This window comes from Streptopelia decaocto (genome assembly GCF_964273445.1).
Source record: "Streptopelia decaocto genome assembly, chromosome: Z".
NCBI lineage: Eukaryota > Metazoa > Chordata > Aves > Columbiformes > Columbidae > Streptopelia > Streptopelia decaocto.
In genome coordinates, this window is record NC_138657.1 from 64,087,821 (window position 1) to 64,105,300 (window position 17,480).

Consider the following 17,480-nt stretch of genomic DNA (forward strand, 5'->3'; position numbering starts at 1 on the left):
TGGACTAGATGATTTTTTCGAGGTCCCTTCCAATCCCTGACATTCTGTGATTCTGTGAAGTGTAGGTCTTACAGCTTCAGTTCCTGAAGAATTCAAAAGCCGTAATTAACATGTATTTGCCTCCAAGCCAGTTGTCTTTTGAAGCTGGGTATCTGACAGATTGTCGAATGAATATTTATTGGTGTGAGATGAGAACACTTAAAAATCTTGTTCATTGCAGGAAATCACAGGAGGTTTTCATATAACGAGAGATGAGGAGCAGGATTCTTTATATATTGTAAATGCTATCAAGCATTTGAGCTGAGATGTAGAGCTGAACAATTGCATATCTTCAAAGAATTTGAGTGGAGGCTGGAAGAGTGTAATCTGTGCTGTCCAGCTAAACCAGTTTAAAATATCATCACTAAATAACGGGCAGAATGTCATTAGCCTGATCCTGTTTCCTTGGAGGGGAAGTGAGTAAAGCAGCCAAAATTTTGCTTATGCCACCTAGATGAATTTTATTTTTAATTTATTTTGAAATAACATAGTTTGGTTTGTAATTATTATGCTAAATACTTCAATATCCATGATAGCTAAAGAAATTTAATGGGATATGGTTGGAAAAATTATTTTAGCTATAATATTTCTTTGGACATCCAAGCATTCAGAGGGGGATGGGTTTGCTTTTGTTTGTTTTAAGTTGCATAACTTCTGGTGATGGAAAGGGATGGGGTTTGCTTACCTTTTAAAGAAGCCTGCACAACAGCTGCACCTGTTGTTCTGATCCCGTTTGAGTCAAATACAACATAAAATATTTTAAGGTTTTCACAGTACCGTGCTGTAGCGTGAGGACCCTTTGTCCCACAAGGCAGTCACAAACCTCACCATGTTCCAGCCCTAATAAAAGCTGCATTCACTGATCTGCTGTTCTCCTGGATCCATATATCAAATCTTACATGAAGTGACAGAGTAGCAAAAATCACAGCAATCCCTGAATGCAGAGGAAAGTAAAACTTCGATGCACTGCTAATGCAGTTTGTTTATAGCTCATTCTTGTGTCCTCCACGTTTGGCACATTAGGAACAGTGTTTAATACACTGGTTCACGTACTGTAGCAGTGTAGTTACCTTTACTGCAATGAAATTGATTGCCTGATTTGATTCCCTTCATATCTCTCCATACTTTCCATCATACTCAATATGTAAACCTTAATTTTTGTTTCCTACAAAAATAATACAGAATAGCTGTTATTGAGATCTTAGTCATGCATCTAATTTAACAGGTCTTAGAAGTCAGTTTTCTATGTGCGTGTTCCTTTTGTTCTGGCCTCAAAGTATTTTAAAGTAGCTTTTACTTAGAAATCTGAGACTTATTTATGAGTTTAAAAGTGAGCGTGTATATAGTTGTCTACTTTATATTCTCTGGGATACAACTGACTTAAAAAGAAAAATCTGAACTTTGAAAAACAAAGACATCATCCTATGTGGCAACTGGCAAATATGATAATGTGGAAATTCTAGCAGTTTACTGGATATTTCTTTGTTCTTTTAAATGGTTTTGGTATTTTTGTTTGTAATTAAAAATTAGCTGGGCACAGGAAGCTTAATCTATAAAGCAGACGTCTGAAATGTTTTGAAGTCTGAAAAAAAATTCAGTCATTACAGAACTCATTTAAGGAACAAGTTCAATTACAGAGCTCATTTAAGGGAACGTTTATTGGAAATTGCTTTGACAAAGCTTCCATGGTGTTTCCTTTTTAAAGCATAAGACATGATACTGGCAAAAACAGGTATATAAAATTAAGCCTTATGATGAATATTTGCTTTATACTTTTGTGCCCATGGTTATACAGAACAGTACAGGTTAATAGTATTACTTTTGCTGTAACTCTTCTTAGTCTGTTATTGAATTTAATCATGTTTATTTTTTTCTATCCTGTGCTTATTAGAAAGAGGATTTAATGTTGTGGGGGGCAGGAAGGAGGTGGTTTTGTGTGGTGTTTTTTTTTAGTTTTGGGGTTTTTTTTTGTTAAGCTTCTGAAGTATTTGTTTATTTTGCTTCTATAAACTTTAGTAAATGGGGGCCAGGGGAAGGGAGACTAAATAAACAGTGTCTGCTTGTTGGATAAAGTGGAGCAGACAGTTCTTGTTTTATTTATTACCCGTTTTAACCTGATATAGGTACACAAAAAAACAAAAACAAAAACAAACCACCTTCAAGAGTTGAATGTGCATGAGGAGAGATATAGGATAGTTTCAAGTCTAGCAAAAATTATTAACAATGGATTCCAGCCAAGTAACCAGCATTCGTAATCCCTTTGACAAGCTGCAAGGGGGCATACATCAATCAACTAAAATTATCCATCTGGTTGAAGGAAGGTGAAAACAGTTCATGAGACCATTTGTATTTAGAGTTTGCATATACTCAGGAGAAACTATTTGCTTACCTGATGCAAAGCAAATTTTATTGTGGGATAGAGAAAAGAGCTTATTTAAATGTCAAGCTGCTCTCTAGTGGTTATACATGTAAGCTGTTGGAAAGCAGGGAGTCAATACTGCTGCACCCCCAACCTCATAAATTTAGTGCACTGGTGAGTTGTTTTAAGAACAGTAATATTTTTCAGCATATTTTCCTTCTTGAGTGTGACTTGCCCATTTTACTACCTGATATGTCACAGTAGTCTTCTATAGTAGTCTTGTTGAAAGTTTTCATTTAGGAATTTTAACTAAAATACTGCCTGTGTAAAGACACTAGTGTCACACGCATTTTATTGTGTAGTAGAGGAATTTCTCATCCATAAATTGCGGTAATAAATATCTGTAACAGTTTTCTGCAATTATGTATTATATTTGTATAGACAGAAATATTACTGGGCCTAACTGTCCTTTCCTTACGTATGTATGTTTCCTTTTTTTGTTGTGGATCTCTTGGGATTTCATCAGGTGTGTGTTTGCTTCCAATTCTAATTTCATCTGGGATTAAGACCTCTATTTTTTATATACTTTACTGTTTATGTACAATGACAGCGCTTTCAGAGAAGAGGTCATAAAATTTGCTTCCTACTTTCCAATTCAGAAATCAGAATAGGTGGTTTTATTCTCAAGGCTGCCAGTGTACAATGCCTTATTAAAAGAAAAAAGTCCGAGTGTTTCAGTATTGATATAGAACTGCAGTTTTAATCAAAGTTTGAAATTTTTTCTTGCATTTTTTTTTTTAATGCTACATACTTAAGATGCAAAAACATTTTAATTGATATGGTCTCAGATTTTCTCCAAGTTAAGCTTGCTTCAATATGTCAAGGAAAGTAACTTCATTGGGTCTGTGCTTAGGTGTTTATAAGACCATAACCTGAAGAATATTTTGACACTGATAAATTACAGGAATGCTATCCATTCAATAGTTGTTAGTTTTAAATTTTGATTTGATTTTTGTTCTCCATTTTGAATGGACTACTGAACCATCAATGTGTTACAGTGATATTTTGTAGCGTTCAGAAATCAATGCATCACACTTTAAAAGCAATAAAATTTTTGTACATTTGTAACATAAATAATGAAAGCTTTGACCCCACAAACATCTTACAACAGAAGAATTTAAATTATTTGTAATTTTCCATATGCAACTCTTCAATAGGAATGCTGTCACTGAAGATACTGCTTTTTTGCAGGATCAGAGATCGAAATTCATACCATTTTTTTTTCCCCTCTCTCACAACTGAAGAAAAGTTTCATAATGTTTAAATTCTTCCTTGGGATAAACTGATATCTTGCTAGAATTCCATCAGATTTCAAACAAAGCTGATTTTTTGCTTGTGTGCATTTATTCCAAAAGGCTTATAGCATTAAATTTAGGCATTTCAAGTGTTCCAGAATACCTTCATCAAAATTCTTCTAAAGAATCTCAGATAGTCAAGGTGGGAAGGAAAAGTGAAGGGATTTCTAGACATGTAATATAGCCCCAAGGGATAAATTATGTCCACCTTTAGCTGGCAATTGATTCTAAGTTCTGTTAAGTAAACAATTAACTGCTAAGCCTAAGTATTAGCCTTTTAAAGTTACTAGTTAAGGCTATTCCAAGATAAATAGAGTTCCCTGCAATCTGAAACTGTTAATTATCTTGTAAGCTGCAAAATGGAGAATATGTTCTGACTCTAAGCATTCAAAAAGAATTTAAGTAGACCCCAAAACTATGGTGGCTGCCTACATCTAAACTGATTCCATTAGAGGCTGATTTTGATTACAAACCATGATTTGTATGCTGAATAGTTTTTTTTACTTTGTACCTAGCCATTTTTTTCTTGATGTATTGTAGCTTTTAATATGTTCTTCATGGTTTAATGACTCATTTCTAGTAAACTTAACTTTTATAGAAGTATAGCAGAACATGGCGCTTATATTGGTTGGTGTATATTAATTTAGAGTAAGTGAAAGGAGATTTCTCAAGCCTCCAATATTTGAATTATCATTTTGCAGGCTATTATGCCCTAAGACTCTAGCAAATCAGGTGGAGAATAGAGTTGGTACTTGGAATTAGCATTCATATTGAATCTAAGGTTTAGGCCATACATTTATTCCTTATTTAATTTTTAATAGATTGAAATAAAAATCAGGGGGTTTAAAGACATCTGCATATTCATACTTCCAAAAGTGTTTCCTCTGGTGCAGCAGTATTCAGGAACCTTGCTCAGAAATGTACAATCTTCATGGTGTTCATATTGAGAAGCAAAATAAGAATAATACTGTTCACACTACAAATGCCTCATTTTCTTTATTCCCAGCTAAAAATAGGTTGATCAAAAATACTTCCTAGATTTGTCACTAGGATCTTCTTGTGTTAAACAAAAACTTTTTTACAAATCCATGTAATTTTAAATAGTATCTGTTCTGTACAGTTTGTTCATATGGGTTCCTTTTAATTTAGTGTTGAGGTGCTGTGCCCAGTGTAGAGAAGGATAGAAGTGGTGTGTGCAGTACTTGTCATGTTTTCCCTACATCAATTGCACAATCATTTTTTGTACTTCAAAAAAAGTCTCTACCAAGAAAGGAAATTTTATAAATCCTTGAATAAAACTACTGTCAGGCTATTAAATCACCTTGAAGCTCACTAAACTGAGTTACCTGACATCTTAATTCCTGGTGGACAAGCTTGAGCCTCTACAAATTTTAAGAAGGTTCTACCTTCTATTATAGATCTATCATAGATAGTAAATACAAATCTGGATTTAGATTGTCACTATTTGTTGACCATCTGTTTGGGTCCGTTTAAGAGAAGAGTGAATCTGGTGGATCTAGGGATCTTTACAGTGCTAGGGACACTTTCAGAAGATAACTTCCTAGTCTCACCATGCATTCCTTCAATTTTTATCTGTCTTTTCCACTCACAGAAGGAGAGAGAAGCTTCCTGTGAGGACACTTCAGGATGTTGACCTTACAAGTGGGGAAAGGCAGCCACCTGGCTGATTATAGAGGCTATTTTTGAGAAGAGTTGTAAGATGCTTTGAGGCACTAAGAACCTAAGGAAAACTGCCTTTGTCAGTTTCATCTGGGTTTTTGGCCTGAAACTTAGAGGAGCAGTAAGCTCAGATTGAATGTTTATTAAAGAGAGACTTGAATGCTGAGTACAGTCTTCCCTCCCAAGATGGGGAAAGCCACTGGAGACTTTTCTGGAAGGTTAAACAATTCAATGACTAGAGAACAGGGTAGGTATAGAAGAAGAGCATGAGGAAAGCTCACTATGCTGTTGACTGGAAGGTCGTCTGAGAGCCTTGGCCAAGAAAAGTCAAGTATCGACAGTAAATACTGTTTACCGAGTGAGTTTCCAATTACTGTGCTACCAGAGCATCTGGGGAGTATGAATATGCAGAGGCATATGACTTTGATTATTAAACTAGCTTTAGTTTCACAAGATAAAGCTAGTATGAAAGAGCAAATGTCTGCCTGAGGACTAGTGACTATTGTCAAAATCAGATTAGTACATGTAGTCAATAGAAAAATAAAATGTACATATTTGTGTAAGAGCTGTATCTTAGGTAAATGATATATATTTTGAACTTTTTTTTTTTTACACGGAAAAAATCAGAAAATATGTTTAAAAAGTAAAGACACGTTGAATTTGCTGGCTTTTCATGCTTTGTGGTATATCTTTTACTACGCTTATATGTTTTCATAGGTCTCACTTTTTCAACAGAGGTTTGTTTCATTTGTCAGGTGGCACATGGCGGATTTTCCTTTCCTTCCTTTGTACACTCTTCATATTTTTTGTTCTTACAACTACAAAAGTCCATGGTGGCAAGGCAGTAACATCTACTGCTTTCTTTCTGTTACCCTTGCCAATATTGCAGAGGTCAGGTTTGCAAGGTGATGGAGCTCAAAACCGAACCACTGGGTCCTTGAGCTCACGTTAGCTGTTTGATTGCCCGCAGTGGCAAATGGGGGGGGGACTCTAAGGTTTCCTTCCAGACTCTTTTTCTTTAATTGAGGCTTATTCACATTCTTGAATGAAGTGTTACTGGAGTGCACTAGGGACGCTGACATCATTGTAATAGCAAGAAAACCCAGTCAGTCAAATCCCTATCTCTGTGCAAGTTTTTATTTGTACTATACCAGTAATAGGGGGAAAAAATATGACAAAATAATAATGGGTAATTAGATGGTTTTCCACAGGTGTTTATCTTGACTGCCAGCTCTCTTCCTACAACATATTTGATATGTTGCAGATTTAATGAAAACCTGGAAATTTTGATAAGCTCTGCACCTTCGTTGTTTTTCCAGACACATGAACATTTGAATTACTTTATTTACATGTAATTCTGCATGCTAACTCCTGATTGCATGCTGATTTACAGTAAATAAAGGTAATAGGGGTCACTGAGTTGCGTTTTATACATCACAGTGGTACTGTTCTTGCATGGTTTTTATCTTGCATGACGATGGAATATGTTTGTATAAGTCTATGTATAACATGTCTTGTGGTTTATGCATGCTGCACTAATCTCTGTGTTAAATCTGTCCCCTCTTTATTCAGAGCATGCTGTCTAGGTCCTTTAATTCCAATTATGCTGCAGTTAGCAGCTTTCACTATGGCAGCTCTAGGGATCTGCATGGCAGCCAGGGTAGTGTTGCCTTGAGTGTTGCAGACGGAAGAGGTTCTGGTGTGCACATTGTTCGAGTGAGTACCTACAGGAGGCTATTGCAATATGTAGAGGGGGAAAGAATAAACTGTGAGAGGTGTCCTTATATTGATAGTTTTTACATATGGACAATGCTTTCAATAAAAAGAATACAATTTATGTTTTGGAATTTTTTAATGGGCAGTAAATCAAATAGTTTGCCTTCACTTCATATGCCTTAAATTTATTGCGAGGCTTTTCAATTTAGTGTCATAACATTGAGTTTCCTAATTGGCTTTTATTGATGGCTGAACATATGTAAAACTAAGTGGTTTCATTGTCCATGTGTGAACAAGAGATTAATTTAACCTAGATGGATAAAGGTTTGAACAAAATCTAATTATGCTTTTTCCTGCCCCAAACAAATTCTGATGGTGTAAACTGTTCTGTAAGATACTTCAAGCATTTAAGAAAATGTATATTTTAGTTTGTAAGTAAACATGAGGAAATGACTCCTTAACTCTGAACATCCTGATTGATGTTATTGTATCCATAGTGAGCAGGATAAAGTCAACTGAAGAGTTTTAACCATGAGAACTCATGAATAGGCAGTTCCTAGTATTTTTTTACTTATCAATTTATGGGGGATCAAAGACACCTCTGCAGTTGCTAGTTTTTGTAAATATCCATCAATATATGGGTGTGGTGTCCTGGCTAGTAAGATTTTCTACATAAACAGTATACTAATTAATCAAAGAAGACAAAGAACAATAAAGCCCTTAAAATATTTTATTCTGGGCTTTTAATGAGAATTTTTTAGTTTGAATCACATGAAGACAGAATTATTTATTGCTCCCTTCTGTTTAAAGCATCCCCAGGCTTCCACTCCAGGAGACCAGTGCCAGGATGAAGTGTTCATTTCAGGACAGCAGAATTACTCATCTGCCACACTGAGTCTCAAAGATGTTCCTCCAGATAGCATGAAGAAAATAGCTGTGCAGGTAATAATCTGCATGACACCATGGGTAGGAAATATTTATTATTATTTGTAAGGATATATTTTTTATTCTTTATAGAAACATCTGCTGGGATAGTAGTAGGAACTGGGGTTTCTTTGAAATGTAATGCCCAGTTATTGAAGGTGGTATAAATGAAATGGCATCCTCTTTTTGGAAGGAAAAATAGTTACTATATGAAGGGATATTGTTCTCTTTTTCCTTCAGCAGAGGCTTTGAATGAAGACATTTGTAGCATAAGACATAATTGCAGGTTGAAATTGGAATATATCAGTTGATTTCAGGAAAGCAATCTGAAGCTGATTAAACTTCTTAAGGAACAAATCTGAAATCTGTTGTGTGGATACACTAGAATTTTTAGGAGGCATTCTGTATTCATCTCTAAGTACCATCTATACAAACATGACTTAGTACAATGAAATTAAATGGATGTTAGTAAATTGTTATGATACAGCAAATAACTTTATAACTTCAGTAATTTCAGTTACATTTTTGCAGACATTGGGTACCGGGAATTTGCATAGCTGTTGATACATGTTGTCTGTGTAAACTCTACCTCTGCAAGTGCAACAAAAAATAGTTTTCTGACATGCTTTAGGTTTTCAGAAAAGGCAGTAGAAAATCGTGTAAATTGAATACCTCTGATCTGTAAATAAACTAAAAAATGTATATATACATATACTACTGTTTCTCAGAATCACTTAGACATAAAACACTCAACAGAATAGATTCTGGTATGTGTCCATTCACATAGTACAGATTTGCACTTTTGAGAGAGTATTTTAATATCCTTGTATCCTGTAACTAACTGCTTAGTGTAACAGGCAGAAAAAAAATCTGTAACTAAAGACTGTATCATTTTTGGAATGTGGGGATCTTACGGATGGATGAGTGACCACTTAGGCTAGGTAAGAGCACGAAGCATATGGATGAGGAGGGAAAACGCTGCCCATCTCAACACAGACCTGAAGAGCTGAGCAGTAACTCTGAGGCTTCAGTAGTAAATGTTGTCATGTCCAGCATCTTTCCTATTGATGCGGTTTGAACACACAGTATGTCTTCACAGTTGTGTACAGTTGTGTACCTTACTGCAGTTTGTCATTATCAAATCAGTGACAGAAGGGTTAACAAAAGAGTAACATTTATTGGAAATATCATTACAGTTTTGATATTAAAATCTTGAGCTTGTATGTGCGTATGCTCCAAAGGTTGTCTTGTGAGGCACTCACCAAAAGATGCTTAGAGAACTGTAATTTCTGCCTGCTAGCTGTGTGTAGTTTTTATTTTTTATATTATGTACTTGGAATTGTTACCAAATCTCTGAATTGTATGCAATAAAAGTGGAAACTGTAATGATATCAACCAAGTGTCAATAGTATTAGTTGCACTGTTAGAAAATAATGGTTGGGATAACTCAGTGAAACAAGTTCTAAAAGCAAAGACTATCTAATCTGTTCTAGTAGAATAGTACTCTGAGTTTTTGTTTTTCAGATTTGTTCTCAGGAGGTCAGAGCTGATGACTATAAAGGAAATTGAGTGTAATTGTACATGATCCAGAAGTGTATTTTTAGTAATGTTCCTAAAATTAAAAGCAGTCAAGTATAAGAAGTATTTAAATAATACAGGAGGAATTGAGGATTGTTGCTTATAAAATGTATGACATAGGATTTACGTTTTATTCAGATACCTTTGACAAATGGACAAATGTGTCAGCCTCAAAGACCTCAGGCGAACTACAGCCAAGTCCATCATCTCCCTCCTCAATCATCAGTAGCAAGACATCCATCTAGAGAGCAATTAATTGATTATCTGATGTTGAAAGTTGCCCACCAGCCTCCCTATACCCAGTCCCAATGTTCTCCCAGACAAAGCCATGAGTTGGCAAAGCAAGAGGTAAGAAAAAAATCTTACTTGACAATTTGACATCTGTCAGCGGCAGTGAATTGTTAGATATTTTTTGTTTATTTACCATTTTGCTGCAGATGGTGACAGAAATTGTATAGGAATTTATCTCCAGCAGAACACAGTGTTAACACAATGCAATTCTACTACTGAAATCACACATTCCTTCTAGTTTTGAGGTTTTTTTATGTGAAAATTTTAAGAGAAATGTGGTAGATTTTTAACAGAACGTACCAAAAACTTAAGCTTGCATCATTTTACTGAGCTAGAAGTTTATTTCTCCGGTACATTTTTTGATCACTAACTCATTATTTATCTGCTAAATTAAAAAAATACCAAGTATCGGTACAACTTAGAGTGCTTTGCATCTATTTGTTGCTACCAAGAATGGGTACTGAGAACTATGTTTTCTTCTGTGCTAGAATGAGAACGTCCAATTCTTGTAAATGTCCACTTCTCTGTCGTGGTTCAACCCCAGCCAACAGCTAAGCATGATGCAGGTGTTTGGTCGCTTCTCCCTGGTGGGATGGGGGAAAGAATTGGGATGGTAAAAGTGAGAAAACTCATGGCTTCAGATAAAGTTAGTTAGGTAAAGCAAAAGCTGCCCATAAGCAGAGCGAAACAAGGGATTCATTCACATTTCCCATGGGCAGGCAGAAGTTCAGCCACCTCCAGGACAGCAGGGCTTCATCCAAGTTAATGGTGACTTGGGATGAAAAACACCATCACTCTGAGCATGTCCCCCAATCCTTTCTTCTTCTTCCAGTTTATATTGCTGAGCACAACGTCATATGGTGTGGAATATCCCTGGTGTCAGCTGTCCCAGCTGTGTCCCCTCCCAACTTCTTGTGCTCTCCCTGCCTTCTCCCTAGCGGGGTGGTGTGAGAAGCTAAAAAGTCCTTTACTGCTGAGCAACAGCTAAAACGTCAGTGTGTTACCTACATTGTTCTCATACTAAATCCAAAACACAGCACTATACCAGCTACTAGGATGAAAATTAACACTATCCCAGCCAAAACCAGGACAGCTATGTAGAACCTGCAGTGAAAGTAGGAATGAGGTTTGATTTTTAAAATTCAACTAGAGGTAGTAAAGGAATAGGAGAAATACGTTCTTTCATAGAAACATGTCTATCTGCTGGGGGCATTATATTCATTTACATAGTATCAAAATACCTCTGAATTTAAAGCCCACATGAACTCCTAGTGATATTGGAGTAAAACTTATGTACTGTGATGCATGATGTATTGGAATCTTGTGATAAATGCTTTTTTGAGATTTTTCTTTTTAAAGCTTTTGTTCACCTGAATTCTTTAGTAATAATTTCATTAACTTTGAATGTGGATTTTCAGTTAGTTCGTCTAACTTTGGTTGTAACTACTTAGATTCGAGTGAGAATTGACAAGGATCCAGAACTTGGATTTAGTATATCGGGAGGAGTTGGTGGTAGAGGAAATCCATTCAGACCTGAAGATGATGTGAGTATTTTATACTAATGCATCTTAAAATTATTCTGATTAATAATGTCTGTAGTATTTATCAAAGCAGGGAGGGGTGGGAATATATATATAAATTGAGAGAGAGATTTCCCAAACCACTAAACTCCGGGACTGGAGGGGAGAAAACTGGGGAAAAATGATATGGAAAATCAAGGTGGTGGGTGACAACAGGGGTCACAGGACAACACAGAGGATTATTCTAGCTGAGTAGTTCTTGCACAGTTCCAGATATCAGTCAACAAATTGAAGTTAGTGAATTATGGAATTTACAGTTAAGAAGCCTCTTAAAAAGAGAACATGATTTAGTCTACAGCCTTATTTCTGGTGGCTGATAATTCATCTTGACATATACATCTGCCAAATGAAACAAAGGCAGATCAGAATTTCCCCTTCAATACTCCTTTAAAGGGAATTCTCCTGGATTTAACATCAGGAAAGGAAGACAGTCACAAAAGCCAGTAGACCTGTAGAATAATATTTTGTTCTCTTCTATTTATGATTGAAAAGTGAAAAAAATATTTTGAATTACATCCATTTCATGCTGCCCTACTGTATATGAAACAAGCTGTCAAAAATGTTTTCCACTTTGTTTTTCAAGGGTATATTTGTAACCAGAGTGCAACCAGAAGGACCAGCATCTAAGTTGTTGCAGCCTGGAGATAAAATAATTCAGGTACTTTGGTCATCTAATTAACTAACCTATGTAATATACCAGGTCCTTTGTAGTTCATACCTTTTCTAACAGCAGGATGTTTAATTTTTAGGTAGATTACCAGTATCTTTTCTAGAAGCATTCTTATGTTCTGGGATGATGCTTTTAATATACTTCCACCTAACATTAGGATAAGTGATACAGGCTGGAGCATTAATCAGTTGGATCATTAATTATTCCCTACATTACTGGTTTGAGAATGTTGACAGTTGACTCTACTGCATTTCAGTTTTCTAAAAATATTCAAATGCAACAAAAAATCCACTAGTAACTCAGTTAAACCACAACATCCTGTGAACAGTTTTCTCAAACAAAACCACACGGAAAACACAGCATAGTCCTTCCAAAAAAAGAAAACACCAAAAGGTGCACAGGAACACTAAACTGAGATCAAGTTTTCCACTCTATCTTGTCACCACTTAGACAACTTCTGCAGTTTTTGACTGAATATCATCTCTCCCAAAATGACTTTGCTATGCTTGATTTTGCAATGTTCTCCGTAAAACATGCATTAGGCATGCGTGTTATAATGCATATCTAATACATTAGTCTAATAAAAATATTCTATGTGACCAGTGACCAGATAATTGCATATGAGTCTTAAGATACTGTTGCATATTAGGTTAGGGCTAGAATGTTCTGTACAGAGCAGCCTTCATGTAAATCTTTCTCTGCAACACTAGGCAGATTTAAAAACCACTGCCTTTACAAAAAAGGGTTCAGCTGGTAGCAGAAGCAAGTGTTCAGTGATGGGATAAGGAACTGCAAGTCCAAAATGGCACAGCTAAGGTGCAGAGTGCATGACCAGTTGTCTCTCTCATCACATAAGGGGCCATGACTCAGGGAGAAAAGCGGGATGCACAGCTGGAAGCTGTAACAGTTTAAACTGGATGAGTTTGTCATCCTGCAAGATTTTACCACCCATACTGAACATGAATTTGCAGTAGTACACCCTGAGATGTTGAACCACAGCCATGTTTCCCTGCCTTTTGTAGGCCACATAGGACTGCCAGTGTTTGCCAAGCTGAACCTGTTCCAAGAACGACAACATCGTTTGAAGTCATAGAAAGATTAAAGCTGGGACTGGCCTCAGGAGGTCTCACACCCTAAAATATCTCCTAATGCCGTTATGGTTTTTGGCTAAAGGCTTCAATAGTTTTAATTTATTATAAGTGCCATTTCTAACATTCTAATATTTAAATCGAGATGTACCAATTGTACTGCATTTGCTTTTTTTTGGTGTGACTGTATTAAGGCTGATGAATTAGATGTCTGATGGTAATGATATAAAGATCAGTTGTCTCTTTTGGTTACTTTCAATACCTTTGGGGCAAAATTCTTCCGAGGCAAACACAGTAGTTTAATTTCTTGTGGCATACAGGTACATGTTCAACTCTCATCAACAATATAATCTGCAAATCTGCCGTGTTCTATTGTCTGCATTCATATAGAATTTGGTTATTTTAAGCCTCAAAACTTAAATAAACTAACAGGAGATATGAGATATGTTTCACTAACATGACATATGAGACTGTCATTTTCAATTTCAAATATTTCTTTTTTAGGCGAATGGATACAGCTTCATCAATATTGATCATGGACAAGCAGTATCTTTGCTAAAGACTTTTCAGAATGCAGTGGAACTCATCATTGTGCGAGAAGTCTCTTCATAAATACTGTGGATTATGGGGATAAAACGACCGGATTCATTGAAGGACTTACAGGAAACTGAATATTTTGCCTATTTTTATACATGAAAGGAACTTGAAAAGAATTATGATCAAAATTTGTACAGGAAATACTGAACTTGTGGTTAATGGGGAAAAAAACCACTGTATAGAACATACAGGAAATCATTTCGGAAATGCATATGGTGAATAAACTTGGTTTTAAGCATTATAGTAATCTATGGATCACTCCTCCAAGAACAAACCTGTGTTGCTTTTTTGTAAAGATGGTAGGTTTATTTTTGGATAATTCATACACATTACTAAACTTTGTGCAAGGCTTTGCAAAGCCTCGGTTGTAGCCAATGGACAGATGGCAGAGCTGTCTGTCCTGTAGCTGTTTATTGCCTTTATTTTTATTCACCAGATATTAATGTGTTGTGCTGAAGCCACTTCTGTACATACAGAATGGGGATATTAAAAGTTGGCTTTGCTATGTGCACGATGTATAGGTGAATGACTAGATGGAAGGTGGTGCTGGTAGGACAGAATACAGGTCAGATGAAACAACTGTTTGCAATCTAAATCTGGAATTGGGAAAGAAGAAAAAGTGTTTTCTGGAGTGTATGTCTACCAATAGAAAATGCAATAAAAGCTTATGGTGTTTTTAAAGAAGACTGTAACTACAAATTTGTGTTATTCTATAGGATTTGTTCTTAGTGTAGTCATTGAATATTCATTTGCCACATGTGATTCATGTTTAGTTGGGTTTTCTTGCTTTTCTTTTTCAGCTGTACTGTGGAAATGTGCCCAGAGGTTTTTCTCTGCTGTGAAAATCCCAAATTTTGTGGAAATGGTGATACTTTTATCTTTATAAAAAGTATTCCATTTTAAACTTGTAGATTTTAAAAATGAAACTGAAATGGCCAGTTTTTAAGATTGTTGCCTGTAATTTATATTTAAAAACACACAAAGTAATCAATGTACGAAGGGTTATAAAAGACATCTCGATCTTGTTTGGCCTTTGCATTCCTTGTCAATCAAAAAGGAAACCATACGTGTGGAGCTAGGTAACCAAAGCAAGTTTGTGAAACTTCGAACAGTGATGGAGAATTGCTGTGGTGAGATGGAGAGCAAGGGGAGGGTGTACTTGCAACCCACCAGTTCGCAGTGATGTTTCTTAAAGGGCTGTTCCTACAGGTAACATTAAATGTGAACTAGACACTTCAGAGTCATTAAAGGGTTTCTAACTATATTAATGTAATAGTGATTTACCACAGGCTGCCTTTGTTCCTTATTACTGTATAAAATACTCAATTATGCTTCTATTAATTTTGTTTACCGGAAACATTAACTTTATTTTTTCTCTTTCTCCTTTGTAATTTAATAGACACTGCATAATCTGCAGTGATAATTAATAAATGGTTGTTATGGACCAGGGAAAAGTGCCATAGAAGACCAATAACTGTTTTTAATTAGGGCTAAAGATTAGCCTGTCATTGGAGCAATATTCAAATATTGCAGTTCATTTTTAATTACATATAAGTTGGTGGTTTGAGACACGTATAAGTTGCTTTTCAACCCATGTGTAGAAAAGTAAATGCTTTTAATAAAGCTAGCAAAAACACCAGCTTCCTTTAGTTTTGGGACAATGAGCTGGAAGAGAGAGGAATTACACACAGCTAGTGGTAATAAACAGACAGTACTTTTAAAATAAGTGAACTCCAATATTATTGCACTTCTTTCAAAGATGTTAACTATTGCTTATTGTACTGTGTATATTTCTAATAATTTTAATTGAAACCCTTTAACAACTCTTTGTATATTTTAATTCTTTTTAGTTTATTTCAGTAATATTTACATAGAAAATGATTTTTTTGATATATTAGCAGAAATGTGTTGTATTTTGATAAAATTCACTTATTTTCTGTGTGCTGTTAATCTTCAAAGGAAAGAATGAGAAACATAGCTATATAATGGCAGGCTTCAGTGTTCCCCTTCTAAGATGAGTTTTGTTGTTCTTTAGTTTCTATTTTTTTATTGAAAATGCAAAATGTTCACATCACATGTTCATTACTTTTAATCATGTTCTTTTTATCACACACTGCCTTTTAAAGGGAATGCATACAAACAAGTCCTAAATTACCTTGGTCTTCTACATAACCTGCATATTTGGGAAGGGAAAAGTCCAAAAAGCAGAACTGATTCTTTACTGATCTTGGACTGACTTTGTATACATTTTGCAGTACATTTAAATGTATCTACCAAGGAATTATACTGTATTGTGTTTTGCTTTAATGGTAACAGAAGTTTCAAATGTTGTTGTGTCACTTCATTTTCAGATTCATGTATCACACGAAAATTCTACCAAAAACTGTTTGGCTGTGATAGAAATGTAGAAGTAGAGATTTATAGCAAGGAGTTTAGTACTTCTTGTGGAAATACTTGGCCAAAGCTTGTCTTCATTAAATTAGTAAAGTAACCATCTAATAAAACATGGATTATGCTGATTTTACTCAGTAAATGTTGGAGTTTTCAGTGGATTTAAATGTGTTTGTTCCTTGAGTGTCTGTGTGTAAAGGTAAACACATGTCAAATTAGATGATTTTGCGGAGTGGGAGAAATGTCTCCTGAACTAGTCCAGCCAGGATCCAGCAGGAGGAGAGACAATATCAACACTTTTCATTTTGAATGCAACTTAAGCTACATTTTTTAATAGAATAAAATCCATCAGCAGCCTAAATTACTCACCATGGCAATGAGTTGATACAAACTCTGCTAATTCTTTCTACTCTTAATAGTTCATTAAAGAATCAGTTCAACTGATGTAATGAAAAGATGAAGTCTCCCACATATTTATTATGTAAATATTTTTTAGTTTCTTTTTTGGACTGGAGTTAAAAAAAAAAAAAGTGTATATACTTGAAAGCATTCTGTGAACACAAACATAGCAATAAACAACACACAGAGTCAAACCTTTATGATTATTTTGGTTTTGTTTAGAAATACTCCCTTGTCAACAGCTATGAAATGTTTTTATTGATCAGCATTTATTCAACATTCCAAATTTTTGTATATAATTAGACTGTTTCTGAGGTAACACATGGGGAATAGATAATAAACTAATGCTCTTTAAAGCTGTGTGTAATTGACTTATTTAACATCTAGGAAATTTTATATAACACTGTCTTCTGTAGTTTCTGTAGACCTAAGTACACTATCAATATACATTAGTAAAGTCTTATTTGTGTTCCTGGCTCTGTGTATCTCAGTGCACAAGGGTCTGCTCTAGGTGATTTCATTGCAAAACTGGGTTATTCACAATAAATACTTCTGTGAATAACCCAGTCTTGCAATTAAATCGGCTCGGGCAGGTAGTGGCTTCTCTGCTGAAGACATGAGTGGTTGTTACCTGATGCAAACTAAGTAGTTTCAATAGCAGAGAGAGGTGACTAAGTCAAGGAGCAGAGTTAAGTTAAGAGTAGCTGGAGGGTGCTCTGGTGAGAGGTACAAGGGTTATGTGTTAAAGTGAAGAGCTAGGCACAGAATTTCACAGGAGAGGTAAAAGCAGGTTTAAATCCAGTTTTCTTGGAA

General features: G+C 35.5%; 1 protein-coding gene across 7 annotated transcripts in view; it reads left to right on the top strand.

Annotated features, from left to right (window-relative positions):
- Window positions 1-17,083, top strand: part of ERBIN (erbb2 interacting protein) — a 118,264-nt gene extending 101,181 nt beyond the window's left edge. For 3 of the 7 annotated variants that reach the window (XM_082075375.1, XM_082075374.1, XM_082075370.1), the window contains 6 exons: window positions 7,006-7,149; window positions 7,960-8,091; window positions 9,790-9,999; window positions 11,394-11,486; window positions 12,106-12,180; window positions 13,785-17,082. In XM_082075375.1, the coding sequence (XP_081931501.1) occupies window positions 7,006-7,149; window positions 7,960-8,091; window positions 9,790-9,999; window positions 11,394-11,486; window positions 12,106-12,180; window positions 13,785-13,892 (762 nt within the window). In that variant the 3' untranslated portion in view covers window positions 13,893-17,082. Of the gene's footprint in view, window positions 1-7,005; window positions 7,150-7,959; window positions 8,092-9,789; window positions 10,000-11,393; window positions 11,487-12,105; window positions 12,181-13,784 lie in introns of all 7 variants that reach the window. The other 4 variants (XM_082075373.1, XM_082075372.1, XM_082075371.1 and 1 more) reach the window with 4 other exon arrangements.
- Window positions 17,084-17,480: the final 397 nt, after the last annotated feature.